Raw genomic sequence first — 27,840 nt, forward strand, 5'->3', positions numbered from 1 at the left:
AAGAGAGAATCCCAAGCCAGCTCCATGCTGTCAGTGCAGAGCCTGACACAGGGCTCAATCTCACAACCGTGAGATCACGACCTGTGCCGAAATCAAGAATCAGATGCTTAACCAACTGAGCCACCCAGGCGCCCCTATTTAGGTGTGTTTTTAAAAAAAGATCCAGGTGATATTTTTTCTTCACATTAGTATTTCATACACCTGTTGAGAATTTTTTTTACAAGTGACACAGAGGTTCTATTTGCCTTTTATGATATCAAGGGCATTCCTGTAATATTTAAATGCATATATTTATAGCTATTCTCTGCTTAATTAAATTTAATATATGAGAATCCATATCTTAAAGAAAAGATTGCTGAAGAGTCAGTCTGGTGGATTTTAAACATATATTATTCACAAAAATATGAATTACCCATAGTTTTACATACCACCTTTATACATTAGAAATAGCTGTGTACTGTATGCATTAAAATATTCTTAATTTACACTTTATTAGACTTACATGATTAAAATGCTTGTGGATTAAAAATCATTGCTCTTTATGGGGCGCCTGGGTGGCGCAGTCGGTTAAGCGGCCGACTTCAGCCAGGTCATGATCTCGCGGTCCGTGAGTTCCAGCCCCGCGTCAGGCTCTGGGCTGATGGCTCAGAGCCTGGAGCCTGTTTCCGATTCTGTGTCTCCCTCTCCCTCTGCCCCTCCCCCGTTCATGCTCTGTCTCTCTCTGTCCCAAAAATAATAAACGTTGAAAAAAAAATTTTTTTAAAAATCATTGCTCTTTATTCCTGAAAACTTATAAGAATTTCTGCTTTCTTTTTCTCTAACAGATATAAGCTTACCAAAGTCGGCAACAATATGCTATACAGCTGCCTTGCTCAAAGCAAGAGCTGTCTCTGACAAGTAAGTGAATAATAACTTGTGTGGTACTAAATGCCTGACCTGACTTAAGGAGATGTGTTGCCTCTGAGGGCTTTCTCTGGAAGTTTCTCTTAGTCTATGAAATCCCCCGCTTATGAGCATGCATTTTCTAAAATCTGCTGATCTTTTCTTTCACTACTAGAAGGAGAGAGTACATAACCCCAGGTACTTCAAGGGTGTATGGGTCCCTAAAGAGGGATTTATGTGAAATTCCATACCTCTGAGGTGACTTTTTTTTTTTTTTTTTTTTTTTTTTTTTTTTGCCAGACAGTAGATACCAAAAGGCCTGCTTGGGACTTACACACAAAATGCCTTCCTTTTACTCATTTTTTTGCGTGTTCCTCTTCCGTCCGCAGTCCAAGACTGGGTAGTAGTCATACAAACATGTAAGATGGCAGAGGGGATGATCATCTCCCATTCTTTGACTCATCAGATCCAAACTAACTCCCCACCCAGGGTCCGTTTGCTTTGAGTTGCCATCTCGGTGGGACATTCGCCCGTTTTATTCAGGCAGGTGACTATGACATAGAGAATTTTCATAAATGTCCAAGATGACTGGCAGGTGAAAGAGAACAGTTGGCTTAACTGTTTGAGTTCATAATAAACGCTTCCATTTCCCCGATACAATCCCTCTGAAGAGCTGAAAAGCAGATAACAGAAAAAGAAAACAGCCTCTGCTATGTCAGACAGGTTTGCTGTTAAGTGTGTGTGCACTTCAAGACCGAAGTAATTTTCTTTCATTCTTTTTTATCCTGTAGATCGCCAGTACCTACTGCAACATCTTTTCTCCCTACACAGCGACTCCAGCTTGGGAGGGCAGGGCCAGGGTTGTCACAGCTTCCCCTGTGGTGTCTGCCTGCCAAGCACAGCTCTGGAGTTAGCCCTGGGTGTGAGGTGAGAAAGAGATTGCATGGTCTGGTTTTTTTCATTCACTCGGGCAGGTGTCTGGCCCGCAGTTCGGGCACGCACACCCCCTGCCGGAACGGCCCCAAGCAGGCTTGCCTGCGGAGGAGGCTGCATCGCAGCACTGACATTGGGTTGGGAGCCTCCTTTAAAATTCTCCCTAGTTCTGTTTTTAACCAAGTGCGCTCTTCTGTAACCTGGTTTTCTCTTTTTCCCACACTGTCTGCCCTCGTCAGTCCTACCCCCTCCCCTGACCTGAGCAGGTACCTCATAGAAGATTTAGATTAGCTATTTAGACAGAGAGACTTGACAGCCGAATTTCATTCCTGCCGAGATTAGACGCAAGCACGCTTTCTGCTTCTGCTGGGGTTTTTGTTGGCCTCGGTCTGAGGGGTCACTCAGAGGTTCCATATAGTGGAGGTTTGGAGAGCTCATGCCATTGGCTCGCTGTGGTTTTATGGGCCCTTGATGCGTAGATGCCTTTCCGGGTTGATGCCCAAGCAGTGGTCCCAACTGGATGGTGTTTGTCTTCCTGCTTTTCAGATTCTCTCCCGAGGCTGCATCTCGGCGGGGGCTGAGCACAGCAGAGATGAACGCAGTAGAGGCCATTCATAGAGCTGTGGAATTCAACCCTCACGTGCCAAAAGTGAGTCTGTGGAATCCCCACAGGAACTCGTTATGATAGCAGAGAAAGCATTCAGTGACCACAATGTCATGTCTCGAATACACCCAGTGTAAAAAAATGAATTGCAGCCAATGAATGCTGAGGCCCTATATAGTCTATGGTTATCAGCTTCATTTTTAAGCAAAAGCTACATCCAGGAGGCTTTGGGCCGATTTTTGGATTTCATATAATTAGGGTAAATTGATAGACTTAGCTTAGGCGGGTCAGGCCAGGAAGTCTGAAATTGGCAAAATATGGAGCTCCCAAGAGTGTTGATGCATTTAATAGGAATTTCACACCAGTTATAGTCTTAACTTAGACCCAACTTGGGAAATGAACCTTGTTGTGAATATAAGTGGTGAAAAAAAAATACTGATAAATGTGATGTTCTAGGTCTCTACAAATAAATGATACTTAATCAGTAATGGCAAGAAGATAATAGGGAGAACCTCAAAGTATGAAAAAGTGTTTTTCTTTTGACTTGTGAATGCCATTTTAGTATGTATAAGTAGTAGGAGAGGCTTGTCTTAATTGTTAACCACATGATTGACCAATTTATAAATACCCAATATTTCCCATATTTTTTTCCTGAATTTGGTTTTAAGGGAGTCAGATCATGGTAGAAGATATTTCTATAATCTTTTGTTTGGGAGATGGGTGTGTATTTATTATTCACCTATATTTCAGTACCTGCTATGTGATAGGCACATTGCTGAGGGCTATTTTCAGTTTGTCGATATTATAAAGTGCATTTTGACCTCTGGGAAACTTCATACAATTTATATCAGGTACTACAAGGCATACTTTTCTTGGCAAAATGTCTAATGAAGGCTTTCACTGGTGAAAAATGACAAAAGAAGGCTATTTTGTTTTCTTGAAGTACTGTGCAAAAGGTGGTACGTATGTCCGTGTATGTGTGTATGTGATGATTTATGGAGTTATCTACGTTAATCTATTTTATTCAGAGTGACAGTGATAAGGGACCTAACATCTTTTCTGAGCTTTTATTCAGGTCATGCTCATTTTCTCACAAAACAGGAAACTGAAGAATGGTGCACAGTACCACAGTCAGTGAAGGATATATTTATCTACTCTAGTTCCAGTGGATAATGACCATCATAATATTTGTAGACTTAGGCATTGTATATAGGGTGGCATAAAATATCTCTCTTTATTTGGTATCTTTTCAGCTATGTTAAAAGTGTTCATTCAAATTTGGTTAAAAGTTAAAGCTCATCATGAAAATATTGTCCTGAACTACAGTCAACTTAGGTCATCAATTAATATTTATTGAATGCTGTTCTCTAACTACAGAGTTGTTCTGTGAGCATGTATAGGCCCTTTTAGAAGTAGTATTGAGCAATAGAGTCCTAGTTTCTGAGACTAACACTTGGGTTTAGTTCTGGCTCTGTCATTTATGAGCCTTGGGGGGAGCTTGGGGCTTAGGATCTCTGAACTCAATGTTTTCCCTCATTTTTCAAATGAAGATAAAAATATAAGCCTTACCTGTCTTTTGTGACAAAGACCAAGTGGGATAATATATTCAGAGTTCTTTAAAAATACTTGAACACTGTATTTTCACAAAGTCTTAAAATTATTGACATGTGACTTGTTGGAGACCCCTGAAGTCTGGGAACTGGGTCTTTTTTTTTAATATGAAATTTATTGTCAAATTGGTTTCCATACAACACCCAGTGCTCATCCCAACAGGTGCCCTCCTCAATGCCCATCACCCACTTTCCCCTCCCTCTCACCCCCCATCAACCCTCAGTTTATTCTCAGTTTTTAAGAGTCTCTTATGGTTTGCCTCCCTCCCTCTTTAACTTTTTCTTTTCCCCCTTCCCCTCTCCCATGTCTTCTGTCAAGTTTCTCAGGATCCACGTAAGAGTGAAAACACGGTATCTGTCTTTCTCTGTAGGACTTATTTCACTCCGCATAACACTCTCCAGTTCCATCCATGTTGCTACAAAAGGCCATATTTCATTCTTTCTCATTGCCACGTAGTGTTCCGTTGTGTATATAAACCACAATTTCTTTATTCATCAGTGGATGGATATTTAGGCTCTTTCCATAATTTGGCTATTGTTGAAAGGGCTGCTATAAACATTGGGGTACAAGTGCCCCTATGCATCAGCACTCCATTTATCCCTTAGGTAAATTCCTAGCAGTGCTCTTGCGGGGTCATAGGGTAGATCTATTTTTAATTTTTGAGGAACCTCCACACTGTTTTCCAGAGCGGCTGCACTAGTGTGCATTCCCACCAACAGTGCAAGAGGGTTCCCGTTTCTCCACATCCTCACCAGCATCTATAGTCTCCTGATTTGTTCATTTTAGCCACTCTGACTGGCGTGAGGTGGTATCTGAGTGTGGTTTTGATTTGTATTTCCCTGATGAGGAGCGACGTTGAGCATCTTTTCATGTGCCTGTTGGCCATCCGGATGGCTTCTTTACAGAAGTGTCTATTCATATCTTCTGCCCATTTCTTCACTGGATTATTTGTTTTTTGGGTGTGGAGTTTGGTGAGTTCTTTACAGATTTTGGATACTAGCCCTTTATCTGATATGTCATTTGCAAATATCTTTTCCTATTCCGTTGGTTGCCTTTTGGTTTTGTTGATTGTTTCCTTTGCAGTACAGAAGCTGTTTATCTTCATGAGGTCCCAATAGTTCATTTTTGCTTTTAATTCCCTTGCCTTTGGGGATGTGTCAAGTAAGAACTTGCTGCGGCTGAGGTCTGAGAGGTGTTTTCCTGCTTTCTCCTCTAGGGTTTTGATGGTTTCCTGTCTCACATTCAGGTCCTTTATCCATTTTGAGTTTATTTTTGTGAATGGTGTGAGAAACTGGTCTAGTTTCATCCTTCTGCATGTTGCTGTCCAGTTCTCCCAGCACCATTTGTTAAAGAGACTGTCTTTTTTCCATTGGATATTCTTTCCTGCTTTGGCAAAGATTAGTTGGCCATACGTTTGTGGGTCCAATTCTGGAGTTTCTGTTTTCTTCCATTGGTCTATGTGTCTGTTTTTGTGCCAATACCATACTGTCTTGATGATTACAGCTTTGTAGTAGAGGCTAAAGTCTGGGATTGTGATGCCTCCCATTTTGGTCGTCTTCTTCAGTATTACTTTGGCTATTTGGGGTCTTTTGTGGTCCATACAAATTTTAGGATTGCTTTGGGAACTGGGTCTTACCGCTTCCGGCTGTACCAGCCAGACCTTTGTGATCCTAGCACACAAGATAGAAAACTGGTACAATACTTGTTGGTTAGATATTTTAGTTGAAGCCGTAGTGTAATTCTGTGATGGTCTGAAATGGTTGATTGCACCTCTAGAAGAATATTAAAAGCCCTAAGGAATAGTTTAAGTCTACCTTGGAAAAATTTAACTTAGTCAGCTAGCACTGTACCTGCAAACCAGAATTGTTTTAAGTGGGAACATTTGAAATATTTGAATTCACTTTACTTTTTAATTATTAACTGGAGAAAAGATAGGGTACGTAGGTAAACTGATTCTCTACCACTTTGCTTTGTTGGTGATTTTGCCAAGGGGAAACTTGTTTCCAGAGCCTCTTTGTCTGTTGACATTTTCATGAGGAAAAGGACCTGTGAGTCAATGTTCAGAATTAGTTCAGAATTAACCACAAACCTTTGATGCATGTGCACTATATACAGGCTGTTACAGACATCTTTTATTACGTGATACATTGTTTATTGGACTGTTTGCTAATACTTCAGGTAAACACACGCACACACACATGCACACACATACACACATCGATGACTTTTCAGGCAGAAAACAGCCTTAATTCTAATGAGACATCAATGAATGATATAAACTGTTAAAACTCTTAGACTCCTGGTATAAGAAGCGGCCTTAGAGATCATCTAGGACACCTTCCCATCCTCAGTTTGAATGTCTCCTCATAATGATATTATGATTATTTTTAATACTGGTTTGTATTGAATGTTTACTGTGTGCCAAACACAGTGCTAAGTGAACATCTTACTTATTTTTCATAACAACGCCATGAGGTGCATCATGTTATTATCCCTGCTATACAGATGAGGGTGCTGCAGGTTTGGAGAGGTTAGGTTGCCTGCTCAGTCACATAGCTAGTAAATGACAGAGCCTGGACTGATTCTGGGTTCTCTAACCCTCACACATCACCCTCCACTGCCCCCCCCCCACCATCCTACCAAGTTGCAGATTAGCCTAAACTTGAAGCCTTCAAATGATGGCGGGCATATCACTTCCCAAGGTACTTGTGGACAATTCATATTTCGTGAAGATATTATTATATCTTAAATACTTCCATGGTTTCGTTTGCTCTATGACAGGAAGTCTTCAGTGGCTTACCACAGAAATTTTCAGCAACTGCATGCTGTTTTACTCAATTATAGTCTGTTGGAAGGAGCAAAAATACTAAATGTAATAGCTGAGAACTGCTTCCCATGAATGTCCAATTTAGGTCTATCTGGTATTCTAATAAGCAGAGGCGCATACTTGATATTTCAGTATCCAATGAAAAATGTCGGTTATTTACTTCAGGAGGGTTACTCTTCAGAACAGTCTTCACCTGAAAACATGCGGAGCAGGGAGGGTATCTCCTAAACACACCCCAGGACCAGGAAGTAAATAAAAACAGTAAAAAGCTATGTCTCTATTTTAAAGGGGGGCCTCTTAAGTGGTCAAGTATTTCTGAAGCTTTGGATTGCAGCAAAGTATAAGAAGGAAGCAGCCCATCCAAACTAAATTGTGTTACTCCCCTTCCTAGCAATTGCAGCTGTGTCCCCAGCCCTACAGAGGAAGATAGAAACTCCTTGAATGGTTCTTCAGGACCCTTCATAATCTGACCCTGCTTGTTTTTCATTTCTTCCAGCTCCTTCTAACAGTCTGTTCATTGTTCCAGAAACATTCTCTTCTCCTTCCCCCTTTGCTTCCTCTGAGGAAATCCTACTCATCCTTCACCCCCACCATTAAAAGTCACCACCAGGAAGCCTGTACCTCCCTCATGCCAGAATCAGTCTCTCCCCTCTGTGGTCTCTCACGGCAGTGCATTGACTATGAAATTAATGTTTACCCCCTTTTGAGGATGACCAGTGGTATTAGGATCTTAATGATGCTGCTCATTTTTTAAGAACTGGGTACACAGTTCAAAAAGATGGAGAAATCCCTACACCATTAGAGGGTGTTTCCCATTTAATGGGAATTATTTAATTAAATTTACTTAATTTAATTCAAAATAAGAGCTTTGAATTGACAGGGAATATTCTTCATTTTTTTAAAGAAAATTTCACTCATGATGCTGGACAAATGAGAGGCCATGCACATCTTGCTTCTGTACCTTCATCTATATATTGTTATAGTTTATTGGATTTTTAGTTTTAGCTTTTTCTTCCGCTTTCCCTGCAGATATGTTTCCCCACCCACCCTGCTCTATTTTGTTTCCTTTACTGCACAGAAGCTTTTTATTTTGATGTAGTCCCACTTGTTTATTTTGACTTTGTTGCCTATGCTTTTGGTGTCATATCCAAGGAATCATTAACCATGTCAAGATTTACCCAGGAGGGTGATGCTTTTCTGCCAGTGATTCATCACTCTACACAAACCTGCGTTTTTACTAATGCTACGTACCCTTAATATGCTACAACTACATTGCAAGTATTTCCCTGCAAAGAGACACCTTTTTGGTTTAGAGGATGTTTTGTTAACTCCAGGGTGCTAAAGATAAATTTTCATTTTCTGACAACTTTCTAAAACAAGAGTAATGTACTGGTTTGTTACAAGCAGTATTAGATTTTTTTTCACCTCTAGTGGTGTTATAAAAATAAATTTCTTATTACTTTAGAAAAAAAAAGAAGGAAGTTATTCATAGTGCTATCATCTTGTCATATCTAAGACAATTTCCTTCTAGCTTTATTTCCCTATGCATTTTTAATACTTAGGAATCATAATCACATAGCATATACATATTTAAAAACATTAACATGGGGCTCTAAACTTGTGCTTTATGGTTGGGAATTGTGGGTTATATTTATTCTTTTTGGAGGAGGAGCATAGATTTTCATAGTTCTTTGACCTTAAAAAGGCTATCTTCTAACTTACCATTAACGTCCAAATCTGTTAGCCATGTGCCATCAAACACTTTAAAATTTTCTTAGTAACTGTTTTCTGAATGATTTACTTCCTTACTTTTTGTCAAAAAACACATATCATGAAATCTACCTTTTTAACAAATGTTTAAGTATACAGTATAGTATTGTTAATTGCATGCACATTGTTGTAACACGGATCTTTAGGACGACTGAAACCCCATGCCCACTGGACCAGCACCTCTCCATTCCTCCCTCCTCCCAGGCCCTGGTAACCACCATTGTATTTTCTGCTTCTGAGTTTGACTACTTTAGATACCTCATCCAAGTGGAATCATGCAGTGTTTGTCCTGTGACTTGTCTCACCTAGCATAATGTCCTCTAGGCTCGTCTATGTCACAGAACAGGACAGGATTCCCATCTTCTTTAAGGCTGAATAGAATTCCATTGTGTGTATGTATTACATTTTCTTTATCCATCCATCTGTTGATGGGAATTTAGGTTGCTTCCACTTTTTTGCTATTGCGAATAATGATGCAATGAACACCGGAGTGCAAATATCTCTTCAAGACCCTGTTTTCAGTTCTTTTAGATGAATACCCAGAGTAGGATCACTGGATCATATGGTAGTTCTATTTTTAATCTTTTGAGGAAGCTCCACACTGTTTTCCATAGTGGCTGTACCATTTTGCATTCCTACTAACAGTGCACAAGGGTTCTAATTTCTTCCCTTTCTCACTAACACTTGTTACAGTCTTTTTTTTTTTTTTTTGACAATGGCCTCATACATCCTAACTTGTATGAGGTGATAGCTCATTGTGGTTTTGATTTATACTTCCCTGATAATTTGTGATTTTGAGCATCTTTTTGTGTAGCTGTTGGCCATCTGTATGTCTTCTTTGGAGAAATGGCTATTTAAGTCTCTTAACCCATTTTTTAATTAAGTTATTTTGTTTGGTTTGGTTTTTTGCTATCCAATTGTAGGAGTTTCCTGTGTATTGGGGATATTAACCCCTTATCAGATGTACAGTTGCAAATATTTGCTTCCGTTTCATATGTTGCTTTTTCACTCTGTTGATTGTTTCCTTTGCTGCACAAAGGCTCTTTACTTTGATATAGTCCCACTTGTCTATTTTTACTTATGTCGCCTGTGCTTTTGGTGTCATATCCAAAAAATCATTGCCAAGACCAATGTTATGAAGTTTCTCCCTATGTTTATCACTAGGGGTTTTATAGTTTCAGGTCTTACATTTAAATCTTAAATGTATTTCAAGTTGATTTTTGTGTATGGTATAAGATAAAGGTCCAGTTTCATTCTCATGCATGTGGAATCCAGTTTTCCCAGCATTATTTGTTGAAGAGAATGATTTAATTCTTGTGTTCTCTATTGCAGACATCAGGTGGTCAAGTCCAATAGCAAATCTTTTGGGCATAAAAATATTTGGGTCTTTATGTGATTTCCTTGGGATAGATATGCAAAATGAGAAATACTACATAACTTATTGAAACACATCAGGGCTCTTAATATTTATTGCCAAATTGCTTACCTAAAAAGATTGTGGTAGTTTACAGCCCCCTTCCCCAATCAGCAGGTAACCCCTTCTTTACCATTTTGTCACACCCTTACCAGCAGTGAGCAGTTTGCTTAAGACAGAGAAAAGAAAACAAAGAAAACAAACATTTATGATTTTATTAGATACAAATAGAGTTCTGTACTTTTTTTTTTAATTTTTTTTCAACGTTTATTTATTTTTGGGACAGAGAGAGACAGAGCATGAATGGGGGAGGGGCAGAGAGAGAGGGAGACACAGAATCGGAAACAGGCTCCAGGCTCCGAGCCATCAGCCCAGAGCCTGACGCGGGGCTCGAACTCACAGAGCCTGACGCGGGGCTCGAACTCACGGAGCGCGAGATTGTGACCTGGCTGAAGTCGGATGCTTAACCGACTGCGCCACCCAGGCGCCCCTAGAGTTCTGTACTTTTAATTTGCATTTCTTTGCCACTACTAGTAAGATGGAACATTGTTAGCCATCTACTTTTATTCTTTTCTAAATTGTCAGGCCCATTTTGCAGACTTCCTGTTGTTACCAGGAGAACATATTAGTGTAATGATAGAGCGAAGAGTAGCAACATAAAGGTAGGCAGACCTATGAAGTGTTATTGAAAGGGTCCAAAAGTATTTGAAACAAGGACTCTCACTACTTCCTGTCCATGGTCCGAAGGGAACTGTGGGAAGAGGGAGTTGATTAGCTCCCTGCCTGTTTCCTTTTTGATAAAATGGGGATAAAAATAAAGGCTTCATAGGTCTGATGAAAAGTAAATGGAATTACATTGTGTAACCCATCCAGTACATGTGTTGGGCTTCCATCATCTTTGCCCTGGTACTTTTAGCTCTATTTCTGCATTGGCTGGCTGGGCTACCATAGATGCTGCCTAGAAAAATGCAGTAACAAGTACTTCTTGAAACATCTAGTGTGAAGGACAACTAGAGAGTGTAACAGTGGCACTGCAATGCCCCTGACCTTGAGTACCCACGAGGTCCCTTTAGGCCTAGAGATTTGAGAGGAGGCTCTAGCATGTTCTGGCTACAGCTAATGCCTTCTGGAATTCCCTGTTTGCAACCGTTGGTAAGTCCTTTGCTTGTGGCTGATTAAGAGTTGCCCATTTCCAACCTCTGTCTCCTTTTTTTCTGGAATAGCCATCCCTGCTCTTTGCCACCAAAGCAACAATGACACATAACTAATAATGATTTTTTAAAGCAATAAACTTTTCCTCCTAATACAATCTTACATGAAGCCTTAATGAACAAAGCAAGTAAAAGCAGAACTGTTGTGATTGAAACTGGGATGAGAAAGCAGGTAGCCCAGCAACCCCAAGGCACCTTTGCATATACAGTTTAGAAAATAACAGAAGCCCGTGGCCGATCACTACCACCACAGGAAAGCCCCAAGCTTGTGAGGTCTCACACCTAGAACTGGAGGCTCCACATGCATTCAGAGGAGCAGCGGGGGGCTGAGGAAGTCCCAGCTGCTAGAGATGCCTGGGTGCTATGCATGGAGCTGTTGAGGGAGAAAAATGCAGAAAAATCACCAGCACCAATGAAGGGAAAGCTTTTATCTTCATCTTGCCTACGAGTATGCTATGGGCTCTTCCTACTGGTCCCACCCTGGGGGCAGCTGGGTGTGCAAGGGGGCAGTCCCTGAGCATGCTGGGGGAAGAGGGCTTGCCATGCTCCTGAAGCTCATTTTACTAGCAGGACAGCCCCGGCTTGACAAAATATTGATGTGAGGGTCCAGCCTACTAGATATGTAGTTTTTAAATTATAAGTCTCAGAGTGTGGGAAGTCATGAGAAAGCAGAGAGGAAAGAATGAAAATGTTATGACAGAAATGCATTCCTGGTAAAAATTTACATTAAAAAAAAACTCATCTAATGTTAATCTAGAAATTCTTATTTCATGGGGATTTTAAGAGGCTTGTGGGGAAAACATCCTGGTAATTGTATATGCTAATGGAGTATCCACAGGACCTTGTTAGAGTGATGGAAATTCTATTTCATGCAAACACTAATGCGGTCCTCCCTTTATGTCTTGGTAAAGCTGATTGACAGAGTATAAAATTGCTTTTTAATCCAATTTAGGAAACAAAACGTGTAGTGGGTTTTAACATTTAAAAATGCTTGAAGCGTGGAAGCAGAAACTCAAAATACTCTGGCAGATTGTCTGTGATATTGTATATCAATGGTACATTTCAGAAATATTATTTCAATATAAGTTTCTTTGAATTGAGTCATATTTTGTTCCAAAGCTTTTTTGGATTAGAGAAAGGAGAATGTATTGTGGAAATATGACCTAGAGGAAAGTGAGCAGAAACCAGTTTTTAGCTACGTTTCTCAGGAATAGACAGTTTTTAAAAGGTCTCTTTCTCTAACAAAAAGCACTGTTGCTGCTCCCACCAAGGCCACTGCCATCAAGGTTACCTCTTCCTTGGTCACCAGATCCTTTGGTCTCTTGTCAAACCTTATCCTACATCATGTCTCCTCAGTGTTCTGCCCCACTGACCACTGTTTCTACCACAAGCTGTCTTGGTTAGCTCCATACTGCCTTCTCTCTGGCTTTCTCTGCATTTCTGGGCCCTCTCCTTCTACATCACTTCCTCCCCTGCCCGTCCCTCAGGTTGGTTCTCTGGGAGCATCATTCACTACCCATCCTTTTCTTGAAGCTCTCCTGGGAGATCTAGGCACTCCTGCTGCTCCATCACCCGCCTCTCCCTGCACACCCAAATCCCTGTCTCCAGCTTCTCTTCCAGGCTTGAGACCTGCACACCCCACTGCCTTTAGGCTGTCACTAAAGGAACTCCAACTGTCCTTTTGTGTCTTTATCTCAGCTAACTATCTCACATTATTCTGGTATCCTAAACTAGAAATTTCACAGTCACCCTGAATGCCTTTTCTTGCCTTCAGATTCAGCCTGGCACCAAGTCCTGGGGAAGTCTGCCTCAGTTTTGTCACCCCCTCACCCAAACCATGACAGAAGCTTTCAAGACTTTGCTAATTTCAATCTCATTCCTGTCCAGTGGTTCTACACATGACTTGCCCATTTCTTTCAAAGCCACAAACTGTACCAACTCATTTCTCAATTGCCCACTGCAGTAGTTTTCAAACTGTCTTCCTAGGAGCCATAACAATCCCTCGGACCTCCCTTGGGTCCTTCCCCCAGGGCCCCCACAGCTTTGTTTTACATCAATTTCACATACTCTCTGTCATGTTTCTCTTTTTCTTTTGACCAAATTTTTTCTGTTTCTCAAAGTTTGAAAACCATGGAATAAACTCTGAGTGAAGGTCACACTCTGGAGCATATCATGGAAGACCTGTTTACAGTCTACTTGTCCTGCTTCCCTTGGAGAGTAGCATAAAACCTGAGTTCCAGTGACCATTTGTGCAGCCCTGCTGGAGCTACTTAACTTCCCAGTGCCTTCATTTTCCCATGTATAAACCAGGAATCATATTATTTGCGTCGCAGAGCTTTTGTAAGGCGTACCTGAGGTAACACTTGATTCTTGTTAGTGCTTCGTCAGTGTGGGCAGTGACTGCCATGTCAGTACTTAAGCTCCTCATGATTACAAGCATATTATGCCCCTTCATGCTTTGGTGCCTCTGCCCAGCCTTGCAGGGACTTCTGCCCCCCTCCCCAAACCCCGCCGTTGTTGGAGGTAAACTAATTTGTTTAGTAAGACTGACTCATACTTTCCTTCTTCTGTGAAACCTTCTCAGACACAACGCCTCTCATTTGCTACCAGTACTAAGTCAAGTTGACCCTTAAACAAGGCAGGGGTGAAGGGTGACAACTCCCCATGCAGTTGAAAATCCACATATAACTTTTGACTCTCTAAAAACTTAACTACTAAGAACCTACTACTATTGACTAGAAGCCTTACCAATAACATATCTTGTATGTTGTATGTACTGTATACTATATTCTTAGAATAAAGTAAGCTAGAGAAAAGAAAATCATAAGGAAAACATATTACAGTACTATAATGCATTTATTGAAAAAAATCCACATGTAAGTTGACCCACACAGTTCATACCCATGTTGTGCAAGGGTCAGCTGTACGTACCTCTTATTAAGGTGGTCATCGTGTTGAATTTTATTGTTTCTTTGTCTTTACACACACACAGACACACACACACACTCCTACAAAGATTAGGGATCATCCATCTAGGGACCTGACCAATTCATGCCCATGCCCTTTAGGTGCCTTTGAGGTGTGCTGTAGGTGCTCCCATAGGTGTGTCATTAGAGTACCCTGTGGGAACTCCCATATCTTCCTTGTGATGCGCTGTGGACATTCCTGTATCTTTTGAATGTAGCAGAGTAACTGATGAATAGGTAAGTGAGCCAGCAAGAAGCAGCTACCTTGTGAAGAGGGCCCCTGAGTGGTGATTTGGCAATTCAGCTTGGCATTGTGCTTGTTTCCAGATTGGTTAGTTAGGGACCCCAGTAACCAGTTCTTTTCAGCTGACCTGCCACTACTGTAAAATTGCTGAAGTATTTAACCTAAAAACAGGCTCCGTAGTTTATGGGACACACACACACACACACACACACACACACACACACACACACACAAAGAAACATAACTTACCTCCACAGTAATATGAACATTTCATTTTTTTTGTTGGCAAAAGTAGCTACTATTTAGTGAACGCTCAGGTGCCAGGTACTGTGTCAATACTTTACATATACATAATCTTCAAAAGTTGAAACTGGAAAGATGTGTATTTTCATTATTCTACCAGATGAGCAGGCTGAGGTTGAAAGAAATAAAGTAACTTGTCCACGGTCTCAGAATGGAACAATAGAGCCGGGATTCAAACGGTGGGTCAAAGTGTCAGCGGGCAGGGGGCATGGTGCTGTGCATCTCATTCCCCATCACAGCATGACCCAAGAGAGCCATGGGTACTTGTGGTATTTTTGTCCTGTTCCAATGTGGGTCTTACTGAGTCCAGGGAGTAGGCAACATTGAAACTCAAAATATATAGCATGTCTTCCAAATAGCACTAGTTTTATTCTCTGAACTCTTTACTGGTATTTTTAAAGCATCTTTTCTGGGCTTTTAGCCTCTCTCAGGTTTAGTTGTACCAAAGCACTGTAATCATACAGAAATTACTGTCCCTGGTTATCTTTTTGTTTGTTTGTTTGTTTGTATGGCTTGTTTTTAATGTTTTCATTGCAAGTCTAGAAAAGAGGTTTGTATTACATATGTACATACACACATATGTACATATATAGAGAGAGAGAAAGAGAGAAATAAAAATGACTTATTACAGAAAACTTAGAAAGCACCAAAAAAGCACAAAAAGAAATTAATCTCCCATAAAATCAAATATTTAACCACCATTAACATTCAATCTGTAACTTTCCAAAGTTTTAATACCCACATATACATTTTTAATTACCAAAATCATAATCTATATGAAACACTTATTTTTTTCATTTGGCAATATATCATGAACATTTTCTCATGCTAGTATTCTTCCACGAACTGATTTTGGGAGCAGACTGGTAACCATCATCTAAATGTGCTAAAATTTACCTAAATGTATTGAATTTACCTAAGTTTAGCTAAATGTGCTAAAATTAATCTATACTTTCTCATTTTGTTTGTTTCCGTTTTTTTTCTAATGATTTTCATATGACTTCTGTTGTTGGTATTTAAAATCCAAAAAAACCAAGAAACAAAACAAAATGGGGTGGGGTATGAATTAATTCCTTGACATTAATATCTATGGTGAAGTGTAACTTTGGGCTCATTTTCACTGAAATTGTTATAGAATTTTAGAACCTTAACACAAGAGAACTGAGCAGTCACCTGGGGTGGCCTCTGATGGGCCAGATCTCCTGACAGGTGAGCTGTCTCTGCTTACATCCCTCCATAAAAAGGCACTAATCAGCTCCTCTTTATATGTTCTGACTTTATATGTTCCTATGGACATAAGGAATCATACTCTGACAAATAGGTTTTGAAAGTTGCTTCCGAAAACTCTAGAAGCCTGAACTTCAAGATCAATGTGATTTGAGAATCTGGGAAGGAAGTTAGAGGCAGGGTGGCGGCAAGATAGCACAGAATGCTGGCTTAGCTAATAGGAGCCAAATAATTATTACAGACAGGCAGAGAGTGTTCTCTGATTTGCGAGCTACAGCTATTCTAATTGATTTCTGCATATTTGTGGATAGGGATCTGCCCTCTTCCATTTATTTTTCTCTTGACAAGTAAGATGTGAAATGTTGTTCCATGCCTTTCTAATTTAAATGTTGCACATGTTGAGAACTGATCTTGCCAGCCATTTTTAAGCCTGGCCAAAAACATAACACATTGTTGTTATTAGCCTTCATCATCTGGTTAGAGCCAACATTTTGTTTGGAACTATACTGGAGTATAAATCTCCTTTATAGGCATAACCTATTTCTGCCATAAAGTAGATTCGATGAGAAGATAACTAAGTGTCCTTGGTGAGTTGCTCTGGTTAGCCTCATGAGGCTGATTAGAGCAAGGATGCCCACTTTGAGAGACTCGTTAGGAAGTGAGATTCATGCTCTTGAGGATCTAATGATTCAGCTGAGGGGAAAGGCACATAGATAACGAATTTAAGGCAATGTGTGAAAAGTACACATACACAAAGATCAGATGCAGCTTAGAGGAAAAACAGAGCATTACCTCATGACCCGATTTTGGGCTATGGACGATGATGTCCTTGAAGCCATATGTACCACATTCAGCCTGCAAGCTGAGTAAACCATCTGTCTCACACACATGTGTACTATTTTCCAAGTATATTTAGATGCCCTGGTGGCCAACAATGCTTTTAAATGAATTCTTGCTTTATTACATTTATTGTAGCTTTTTGTCATATTGTGTATTTTCAATCGATAGATACTCTACTTACAATTCCTATCATGGGTGTCTATAAAGTTTTTTATGTTAAAAGTTGTTTTAGTTACTTGAAGATTGGACACTCTCATTGTCTACAACAGTGCTGTGCAGTAGAACCTTCTATGTTAACAGAAATGTCTCTGCATTGTCCAATATGGTAGTCTTTAACTATATGCTGCCCTTGAGGACTTGGAATATGGCTAGTGGGACTGAGGAAATGAATTTTTAATTTTATTTGATTTTAATCAATTTAAATTTAAATAGTCACTTGTGGGAGATGCTACCACATTGGGTAATGCAGATCTATTATATCCTTTTATAGGTAAGTTTCTACTCCTCTACACACACACAGGTTTTCTTTACCCCGCCCTGACCAAATGTTATGCCCAGAATTCATGATCCCCAAAGACCACCAGGGAGCTGAGTCCGATGCAAAAGCAAAGAGCTTGTATTCAAGCTAGCTCGAGCTCAATCCCCTACCTGCACCAACGCAGCGGTGGGATACCTGACTTTGTTTCAATGTCTACCCACAAATGTGGGTGGCTACCAGGCCTACTTCTTCTCAGGGGCCCCTATTCCTGACAGTTCCTTAGGTCAAGAGAAGAGTTCTCTTGTAGATGCTTAATGCAATCACTTTAAAAGGCTTTCCTAATCATAGAAATAAAAAGAATGGTAGTTTACACTTTTCTTTCAGTCACCATCTGATTCTCAGAGACTTGAAGAAGTTTCTGTATAACTGGGCCACATGCACTAATGGTTTTCATATTTAGTTTGTTTCAGAGTTCATACAAAATGTTCTTTCTTTAAAAATTGACTGTTTGGTAAGCAGCGTGCCTATAAATAATTATTAGAGACTCAGAAATAAAATCTTATCCTAGGGCTCATCTTAGGCAAGAAAATTTCCCTTTCCTTTGTTCTTTTTTTTTTTTAATGTTCATTTTTGAGAGAGAGAGAGAGAGAGAGCGAGCGAGCAGGGGAGGGGCAGATTGAGAGGAGACACAGAATCTGAAGCAGGCTCCAGGCTCAGAGCTGTCAGCACACAGCCCAATGCGGGTCTTGAACCCACAAACTGTGAGATCATGACCTGAGCTGAAGTCGGACGCTTAACCAACTGAGCCACCTAGGCGCCCCACCCTTTCCTTTGTTCCGATGATTATGAAGAGTAACCAAATGATTTTTCTTCTCTTACTCTGAAACAATTAATTAATACAATTAATTAATAGCACTTTACCCGTTCTATATCTTTCTCATGACTCATTGCCTTGGATTCTTTTAAGAACATCATGAGCAGTGACAACATACAGTGTAATAGCTTCGTTTGAGGTAACAAGATCATGAGAGGATAGCCAAGTATCTCTGAACATAAAATTCACCCTGATATTTATATTATGGTTGCTATTCATTATAAATGTAGTACTGGTTGGATTACTAGGTAACTCAAAATTGTAATTTTCCCCAAAGGACTTTTGTTCTGCACTGTTTGAAAACAAGATGGAGGAAGACAGTGACTTGTAGAATTTAAAAAGCCATATGACCAAAAAGTTCTTTTGGAACTCACACTTGAGAAGTTCCCATTAAAGCAATAAACACCTTTCATGGACCAGTCTGGGAAGAGGTCTTCCTATGGGGGTCTTTCTGTCGAAGGAGGGCCTTTTATGCACGCCCCACCAAGTGAGATGGCTGTACCGCTCTTCTCTGCTACACTCTGGGCAGGCAGTCTCACTTTTTTGCCCTTCCTGATGTGAGGCCTGAGCTTAGACATCTCTTCACGGAACAGACCCAGAGTGAGGAAAGTTTCACTTGCTGAACCAGGAGGGCAGAATGTGTCCTCCTGGCTCCTGCCAGGCAGTGCATCCCAATACTGGGTGCACCAACAGGAGAGGAAGCTTAGAGACAACTACACTCAGAGTGCCCAAAGCACATAGATCCCCAGTGAAATGATAACAGAGCACTGATAGGTGTATCATAACCCCCATCTTGTATACCGGGATTCTTCCATTCTTCACCCTCTGTCATAAATTCCACTGACAGATAAATCCATAGGCAGTTGTTTCCGACACTAAAGTTGTTGAACATCTCTTCTCCTAGCACTTCCTTTTACTGTGTTTGTCCCATTTTCATTAAACACATCCCTCTATCATCTGCTGATGTCCATTCTAAAGGAGATGCATGGATTGTTGTGATGGTGGTGGTGTGTGTGTATGTGTGTGTGAGGAGTGAAGCCCAGGGAAGAGCCAGCCAGCAAAAAGAAGTTAACATTCGCAAGTATAAAACACCACCCTAAATTTGCTTCCCTTTCTATTCTGTTGTAAACACCAAAGAATTCATTCTGGCCCTGTGCTCCCATCTCCTTTGTGGAAGAGAGGAATGAGGAGGCATAAGCTGAGGGCCTTTCAGACTTTGGGAAAGATCTAAAAGAACAGTATAATTTGGGGTCTGTGCCGTTCCCCTCCCTGGGGTCTTCCTGGGCTCAGGCTGCCACACCTCCTCCCTCTGCATGTGAACAACGATGTGTGGCTCTTTTCACAGGACTAGGTCCTTCTCCTTGGTAAGTCTGTACAGAAAACTTAATGGGCAGTGCTAGTCAGTCTCTCTAGTACAGTCAGTTCAGTCATATGACTTAACCTTCATGTGTCCATTTTAGGTATTTTCATTCTGGTTACAAAATTATATCAACTTACTGTGTCTTCTAAATTTTCCTTTTTGCCATTTGAGTCTCCATATATTTCATTGATTAGAGTATCTTACCCTCAAAGCCTCTGATCTTCACTATAGGAAACTAGTACAAGGCTAACTATCCGTTAGCAAACTTTGGGTTGCTGGATGATTTCATAATTGCCTTCAAATGTACTAACAAGGATGCAGGTTTGATGAAATGCTTATGAGTGGTGGCTTTAGAGAAATCAACCTCTATTCTCAGTATTGAATTCCACGCTACTAATGTATTAATGCATCTGTCTCCTGCCTTTTTTATTTCAGTACCTACTAGAAATGAAAAGCTTAATTCTACCCCCAGAACATATCCTGAAGCGAGGGGACAGTGAAGCAATAGCATATGCGTTCTTTCATCTGGCGCACTGGAAGAGGGTGGAAGGGGCTTTGAATCTTTTGCATTGTACGTGGGAAGGCAGTAAGTAATTTTCTTTCTTTGAAACATTTTTTTAAGAGCATGAAAAGATGCTAAAACTGTTTTTACCCTGAATGTTCGTGATGAATAATGACGATTTGCATATCTATAGCTCTTCTTCTCTGCAATGTTCTATCACTGAGAGATGATGGTTAATGAGGCTCTTCAGTTCACCAGCAGTGGTAGGTGTTACTGAGGCGATGCCATCCTTAAACCTTAAAAAAGCAAGTTTTACAATAGATGGGATGAATCTGGACTGTTCTGGCAGAGGAGCATTCTATAACTGGAAAACCCTCTTTGGAGACCCGGACACCCCCTCAGCATCAGGGGAATCTTTGGCTTGGGGTTAGGCCTCGGGCTGGGCTCTGACTACCACTTCTGGATGGCTTTTCCAGAAGGATTGGCTAAAGAGCCACAGTTATCCTCCAGTGGAGCTGGGTCTGCAGTTATGCTTCAGAACAAGAGCAGTGGCCACAGGACCCTCGTGTTTGGTGGCAAGTGGAGCATTGGTGTGTTAATGGATAATGCTTATCGGCTAGATGTAGGGATAAATCGGTCTGAGTATGTGGCAGGCATAACCATTCTATGAAGGAGAAGAGGCTTTAATTGTCGGTGAGACAACGCTCCCTGTCCTGGAGGAGCGTCTCATCTAGTTGGGAGGAGTAACCAGCAGACAGCAGCTGCCCAGTGATCTTTTCAGAAGGGAGAGGTCTGTGGGGTGGAGGAGTCATGGGTAACCTTATAGGTCATATGGAATTTGAACCAAGCCTTGAAGAACTAGGACAGTGTCATAACCAAGGACACTGTGCTAAGTGGCAGGGCTGTTTGGAAGAATGCAAATTGAGAGGAAAGGCCCAAGACTACAGATTATTGGACAATATGTGCATTGACACACTGTTATTAGTTTAAGCAAAACAAATGCAACATGTAGCATGGGGTGTTTTTTTTTTTCCCCTCTCATAGGGAAACAAAACAAGTATTAATCTTCTGATAATTTTTTCTTAGTTCACTCCTACTCTGATCAGCCTCACAAAGGAATGTCTTTTTAATCCCTCTCACTCTGTTTATCTTTGCTGCTTCCATTTTTATTTTGATAATCTTCTGCTCTTCCCTTTTCCTGCCCCACCCGAATCCAACAGGAATCCAAATTGATGCAGGAAGGGGGTGGGGTTGGGGGGTGGGCAGCCACAGGGAATGGGGTAAAAGTAAGTTGACAGAGATGGGACTCATGTTGACTGAAAGTTTTTTGCTTAGTTTTGAAAATACTTCTTTAGAGAATTGATAGTGAGTTTACTTAAATAATTTGTTATTTATAACTTGAGTGATGTTGACTTGGTTGATGCTTCCACCTCCCCCCCCCCCATAAGTGTAATAACACACTTCAGGTGTCCCGGTCCTATGTTAAGACGGCTCACTCCACTGAGGGCATGTGTAGGCATGTGTACAGTCCCCACTGGGTTTGGTTTATTACTGCATTTAAGGTGTTCTTCCCAAAAAGGACAAAAGGAATTTTTATTTAAACACGAGAAAGAAATAGAAAAAGCCTAGCAAGATTGAACATTAGAGGCCTCAACTAGGGTTAGTTGTGGAAAAATTTAGTGGATTGATTGGCTAACCAAATAAAGATATAGTCATAGATTAGCATTTGGGAAACATAGCAAAATTGATAAGAAAGTTACAGTTGTATCGAAAGGATCAAAACAGGGAGGCAAGAAATGATAGAGACATGGTGTTAGGAATGGCATAACCATAAAAAAAAATCCCCTCAGGAATAACTGGAAATTTTGTTTGGAAATGAGTTACCCATATAATCAGATAACAATGGGGAGATTCTCTGAATCAACTGGGAAGGACAATGAGATCTGAAGAAATGTGCAGTAACCTGGTGAGCTCCAAAATCTAGCAGAGTGGGAATGTTAGGGGAATGTAATTACCTCAGATTTTATTGGAATGAAGAGAGGAGATGAATATTTAGACATAAACCAGGATAGCAAGGCAGTCGGGGACCTCAAAGAAAGAGAAATTCTGCATTTGATCCTTACGGATAAATAGAAACCACTCCAAGGAAGTTGCACTACTTACTATTAAGTTTTTGAAAAGAGAGTCCTACCATGCAGTTCTAGATGGGAACTGTGTGAGTGCTTCCTAGGCACAGGTGTCTTGGAGAATACCAAGCACCTTCAAGAGTGGGTGTACAGCTGGGTAATTTACCAAGAGTTTCATGCCCATCATTTCATGTACTCTTCCTGACAATGTTCTGAGTTAGACCGGAGAGAGAGAGAGGTGGCCACCTCAGTTGTGTAATAGAGGAACACGGCCATCGAGAGGAGTGGCTTGTTGTAAGTCTTGCAGCCCCTGTTGGTGGAGCTAGGATGTAAACCCAAGTCCACTTTCCCTTCAGGCTTCTTTTCTATAATACCAGCTATGTAGCTTTTGCCTGAATAGGTTAAGCATAAGAGGATCAGTTATCTCTGAGACATTCGCTTGGAAGCCTTCAATTTACACCACAACTTATAGGCTCGGGAGTACTTACTCCTCTTCTAGTGTTTAGAAAGTTAATCATTCTATATAAAATTGTATTTTTGTTGTGGAATGTTGACTTAAATATTTTAAATGTAGAATGAACCCAATTTTATAAACAATAAATTCTACATGTAAACAAAGGAAAGAGACTGGAAATAAATGCATCTTTAAGTGGACTTTAAGAGATTTTTTCCTTCATATTTGCATTTTTCCAGTCTTCTCAACAAGCATATGTATTTTTCTACAAGCACATATGTGTATGTTTCACTGCAAAGTTCTAGGGTTTTTTTTTGTTTTTGTTTTTTGTTTTTGTTTTTTTTTTATGAACAAAGCTCTAAATCTCTCATGGAATTTAGAAGAAAGAATTACCACTTTAACTTCAGACAGTCATGTGCAGTCTTTTGACAGTGCTTCCTGACCTGTGTCCATTCTGAGTTAAATTAAATGGAGGCATCAGAGTTTGGATTTTAAATCAGAGGACTTGGATTACAATTCCGACGTGGCTACCTGTAGTGGTATTTACTTAACACACCCAGTTTCTCAAAACTGTGAATCACAGATGATATTGATTGCCCTCTTCCCACCCCAGCGTGTTGGGCTTCAAGGCAGTTGCTCTGGGGCAACTACAGTAGGTGAACTGCTCCGTCTCCCTCAGAGGTCCCTCAGACCGCCTGTGCCCGAGTGCAGGAGGCTGCACTTCCTCCAGTGCACCACGTGGTGGCGCCTTTTGACATCACCAGCCTCCTACTTTAGGTTTTGTCCTTTACATCTTTTCTAGTTCATTCTGAAATTTAAGGCCATTCCCCAACTCCCTTTCAACTTCCCCTTTTCATTAGAAAGGGAATTCAGGGATGAAGGTAACAGTACCTAATTTCACCAGTTCCCATGTTGAGAATGAGTATTCTTTTAGTCAGTTGATCTTTTGGAGATTAAAAAACATTCTTCTGTCAAAAGTGTTGGTTTAGGAGTAGGGATGGAGATTATATTTTGCTTTGCACTTTAATGAGTTTATTATGAGCGTTAGTCATCTTGTGGAATTAAGTGAATTTCCCACCAATCAGGCTGAAATAACTCACATTTTTGATAAAACCCCAAAGTCCAGCTGATGCATGGCAGAGATTGTTTGGGTTTGAAACATATGGTGGTTAAAAAAAAACCTGAGTCCTCAACCACAAATACATCAGCATTTCAAAGGTTTCTAAAATGTTTGATTCATCACTATCCCAGCCCCTGAAATTGCACAATATGTTCCTCAAAGTCAAGATAATCAAGAAAGGGGAAAAGCTTTAATTTACAAGATTTAAAAATATGTTTCTTAGGTCATTACACAGCTGCCACCTTATCTGAATTACACTTATTTTAAACACTGTAGGTTCTGGTTATCCTCACACACAAACACACACACACACACACATACACACACACACACACACACACACACACATTTCTGCAAGTCTGAGTTGAATATACAAAATGTATATAAATGAGGGATCTCATTTGAACTGGGTCTTATTTACAACAGTATTGCGCCTTATGGGGCCCTATTTTAAATGGCACATCTATGTTTTACCTATATTAAATACTGATGTGGCCTTATCTCCTTCCTACCTCGATCTTTACAAGGCTCATTTTAGCTGTATTTATTTTACAAAGCAGGGTAGTCTGCTGACCGCAACTATGAACTTTAAGATTTAACTTAGTTCTATATATCAGAAGACAAGTATGCCATAGGGTAAATCACTTAGCCTTTCTTTGTTTCCGTTTTTTCCACTTGACCAAGTAAGACTCTTTATTTTCTTTTTGGAGATTTTTTTCTCCCCAAAGAATTCACTAAATAATGTATAAGATTTGAAGGTGGTGTTTTTGAGGGGGACTAAGGCAGAATATTTCCTTTGAGAGGAGAAAATGGCCCATTGTTGAAGCATAGGATGAAATTCTGATTCTAATTTATTCTCTTTGAACCTGATAGTAAATGCTGCTTGCTGTAAGATGTGGTCCTTGGGGCATTTCCTCTAACCAAACCTTTCCTCCAAAAGGCTGGCACCTTTTGGACTGCTAAAGAGAGATTTCCCCACCACTCAGCCCATAGAGCTAATGCTAAATTTTATAATTTGGGGAGAAAGCGATGGTCTGCTAAAGTTTCTGGTCGTAGTTAACTTACTGTCATAGCCAGTCTCCAGATGTCATGCAATGCCTCGTCACCTACTGCCCAGTAAGACCAGCTTGTCCCTTTCATTTATTCTATCTTGGCGATGGGCCATAATTTCAATCCGCCTGAGATTTTAAAAGGAAAACTGTGTCTCTTCCTGATTGTGCATTAGTTCACTTATTCCTTTATTCATTGAACATTTATTGAGCGCCTCCTTTGTGCCAGGCGTTGTGTTGGAGAGACCAGGATACATAAGACTCTTAAATGCTTTGAGAGAAACATTAATATGTGTGTGTGTGTGTGAATACACATATGCGTCTGCTCCTATATAGTCACATATACATCTAGAAACACACACGCACATATAACATACAGTGTGCACACAGGCAGTACTGTCATGGAAGTAGGAACAGAGTGTTCAGGTGTTGATGGTCACCAGCAAGTTAGTGAATCTCCTATAAAATTCCAGAATTTCTCTTCAGAATTGGACTGGTACATCATTAAATCAAGGGAGGGTGATTTTCCCAAGACCACATAACTAGTGAAAGAATGTGGATCAGAACCCAGGCTTTTTGACTTTAGAACTCTTTATTATTGTGCCCAAATGCCTCATAAAAGACAGCTAGCCTTTAGAGCCAGTTACCTACTTTACATTCAAAGGTGACAATGTAAAATTTATATTTTGATGATAGTTTTCTGCTCTGTCATTTGCACTTCTAGTTGTTTATAAACAAGTAGCATTTTTACTTAATAGCAAGAGTATGACCTGATAGAGAAAGTAGGAACTTTGGGTTTAGTAGAAAGAGAATGTAAAGAGAAACCTAACCTTTATTGGGCCATCGGGCCCCATGTTTAGACACTTAGTTTCTTGAAGCCTCTCAGAGTCTGTAGTATTCTCATGTTTGCAGACAGAGAGACTGGACACAGACTAATGACCCACCCAGTCTCATACAGTTGTTAGCTTGGTCAAGTTTAGCTCATCCTTACCTGTCACCTCCACGACTCCTTTATTAGATATGCACAGCATGGGGGCACCATCACAGGGAAACTTCCACGCTGATTTTCATTATTATTGGATCATCTGTTTCCCGCCGCAGGCAGTGAGCTCCATCAATGCAGGGACAGTGTGTGGCTCACCTTTCTATCCCAGGCACATGAGGAAGCACTCACATTTTAATAAGGTGGAGCTAGGATTCAAACTCACTTCTCACTACTACAAGTAATCTGTCTATATAAAGTTCTCTGAGGTCCTCTTTGAAAAAGGCCAACATAGACAAAATATCCCACGTTATCTTCTATCCTTATCCATATAGTGAGTAAGATGAGAGGTCACTGGAAATCAATGGGAAAATTGGGAATCAGTTTGTTCATGTATCTATCCTTCTGTCCCTTTTTTGGTTGTGTTAATTTTTTTCTCCAGGATTAGTATAGGGTCTCTGGTGAGCACAGCACTGAAAGGCATGGGGCTTAGAAAACAAGTCTGGTCAGGGAGAAAAGACAGCAGTGTAATGCCTCAGACTTTGCTGTGGGGGTCCTATGTGTTCATTAACTGGCTCCCCATTTCATTTTGTCTCTTCCTCAATGGCGCAACAGAAGTCAAGGTAGGAGAGGTGACGGCACATAGAGGAAAATGCAGACATGAAATGCCGTTCGTGTATTATGCATTAACCTGGAGTGGCCCAGCTTTTTTGTTTTGTTTTTAACCAAATACATGTACATTTTTAATTCCTCTGAAACGTGTGTTTTTCCAGACAAAGATTTTTAGGAGCTTTGTAGTCACTTAGGAAATAGATAAAATTAATAAAATAGATGCGCTTTTTTTTTTTTTTTTAATTCCTCTTTCCACCATCAGATCAGCATGTAACTATTTGCACTTGCAAAATTTCTGGACATTCAGCTAAAGCCACGAGGTTCTTGTCTTCTCAACGAGGGGATCCGGAGGTGGGAGGTGAGGCTGGTGGGGCTTCTGTAGTGCCTCTTGCTGCTCTCCCCAGACCTCCACTGCTTATCTCACACTCTCCTGGACCCTGCACAGCAGGGTGGCTGAGGGATAGAATTGCAAACAGAAATTGTATTTGCTTTTGTTTAGTGAAGCCAAAAAGCTTAATCTTATTTTCTGAACTCGATGTAAATGACAACTGACATGAGAACAAAATTTTTAGAGTGCCCCAAACATCTTTCAGTCGTGGAGGTTGTGAGGGAGGGAGCCGTGGGAGGGGGCGAGGTGGGGAGAACAGTGCAGGACGACTGTGTGTGTGTGTGTGTGTGTGTGTGTGTAAGTTGTATGTAACCACTCTCTCCACCCTCTCCAAAAAGACCAGAACTGATTAGAAGGAAAAGACTAACTTGATGCACAGAATCCTGTATGCACGCCAAACACTGCAGAAAAAAAGATCTGGCATCTGACTGAAAAGACACCAACCAACCATTTGATTTCTATGGTTGAACACTCTCAAGATCTTGCACTCCTATATTTCACTTAAAAAATTGCTCCCTGAAGTACAGACTGACTTCAATTTTGAGTAAAATTTAGCATTCAAATTTATAGCCGCTTTGAAAAGTGAGGGTTTATTTACATCATGTGAACCTGAACAGATTCATAATTACAGCAGCCCTGTCGTGCATAGAGAATCTGGGGTAAAAAAAAAAAATTCCACGTAGGTTTTTCCACATTTTTGGGATGCTTTCATAGCAGCCTTCATTTATGGGAAACGGTATTAAAATCCTGCCATACTGCAGTTTAAATTTAAACACACTGCTTCCCAGAAGAGATTTTAGCGTACCCTGTTAAGGCACTGGTTTTGTTTTGTACTTTTTTTTCCTCGTCTTGCAAACCTATTGAGACATACTGGTTCCTCTGAGTGATGTCTGCGTGCTAACAACCTGTGCAGGGAGTGCCTCTTGTTAGTTGCAGTGAGCAGAAGCCATCTTTGTGTGAAAGAAAAGTCTGATTGAACTAGGGTGAGCCTTTCATTTTAAGAAGAGTTAAAGTCTGGGGTGTTTTTAATGTTTTAATCTCCGTTTAAGAGGTTTCTGTTACA

At 40.5% G+C, this 27,840-nt stretch overlaps 1 protein-coding gene across 5 annotated transcripts in view; it reads left to right on the forward strand.

Annotated features, from left to right (window-relative positions):
- Positions 1-27,840, forward strand: part of ST7 (suppression of tumorigenicity 7) — a 252,225-nt gene that overhangs the window by 211,661 nt on the left and 12,724 nt on the right. For all 5 annotated transcript variants that reach the window (XM_043589321.1, XM_043589323.1, XM_043589322.1 and 2 more), the window contains 3 exons: positions 825-897; positions 2,362-2,464; positions 19,980-20,130. In XM_043589321.1, the coding sequence (XP_043445256.1) occupies positions 825-897; positions 2,362-2,464; positions 19,980-20,130 (327 nt within the window). The remainder of the gene's footprint in view (positions 1-824; positions 898-2,361; positions 2,465-19,979; positions 20,131-27,840) is intronic.

The sequence above is a fragment of the Prionailurus bengalensis genome, chromosome A2 (assembly GCF_016509475.1).
Source record: "Prionailurus bengalensis isolate Pbe53 chromosome A2, Fcat_Pben_1.1_paternal_pri, whole genome shotgun sequence".
Lineage (NCBI taxonomy): Eukaryota > Metazoa > Chordata > Mammalia > Carnivora > Felidae > Prionailurus > Prionailurus bengalensis.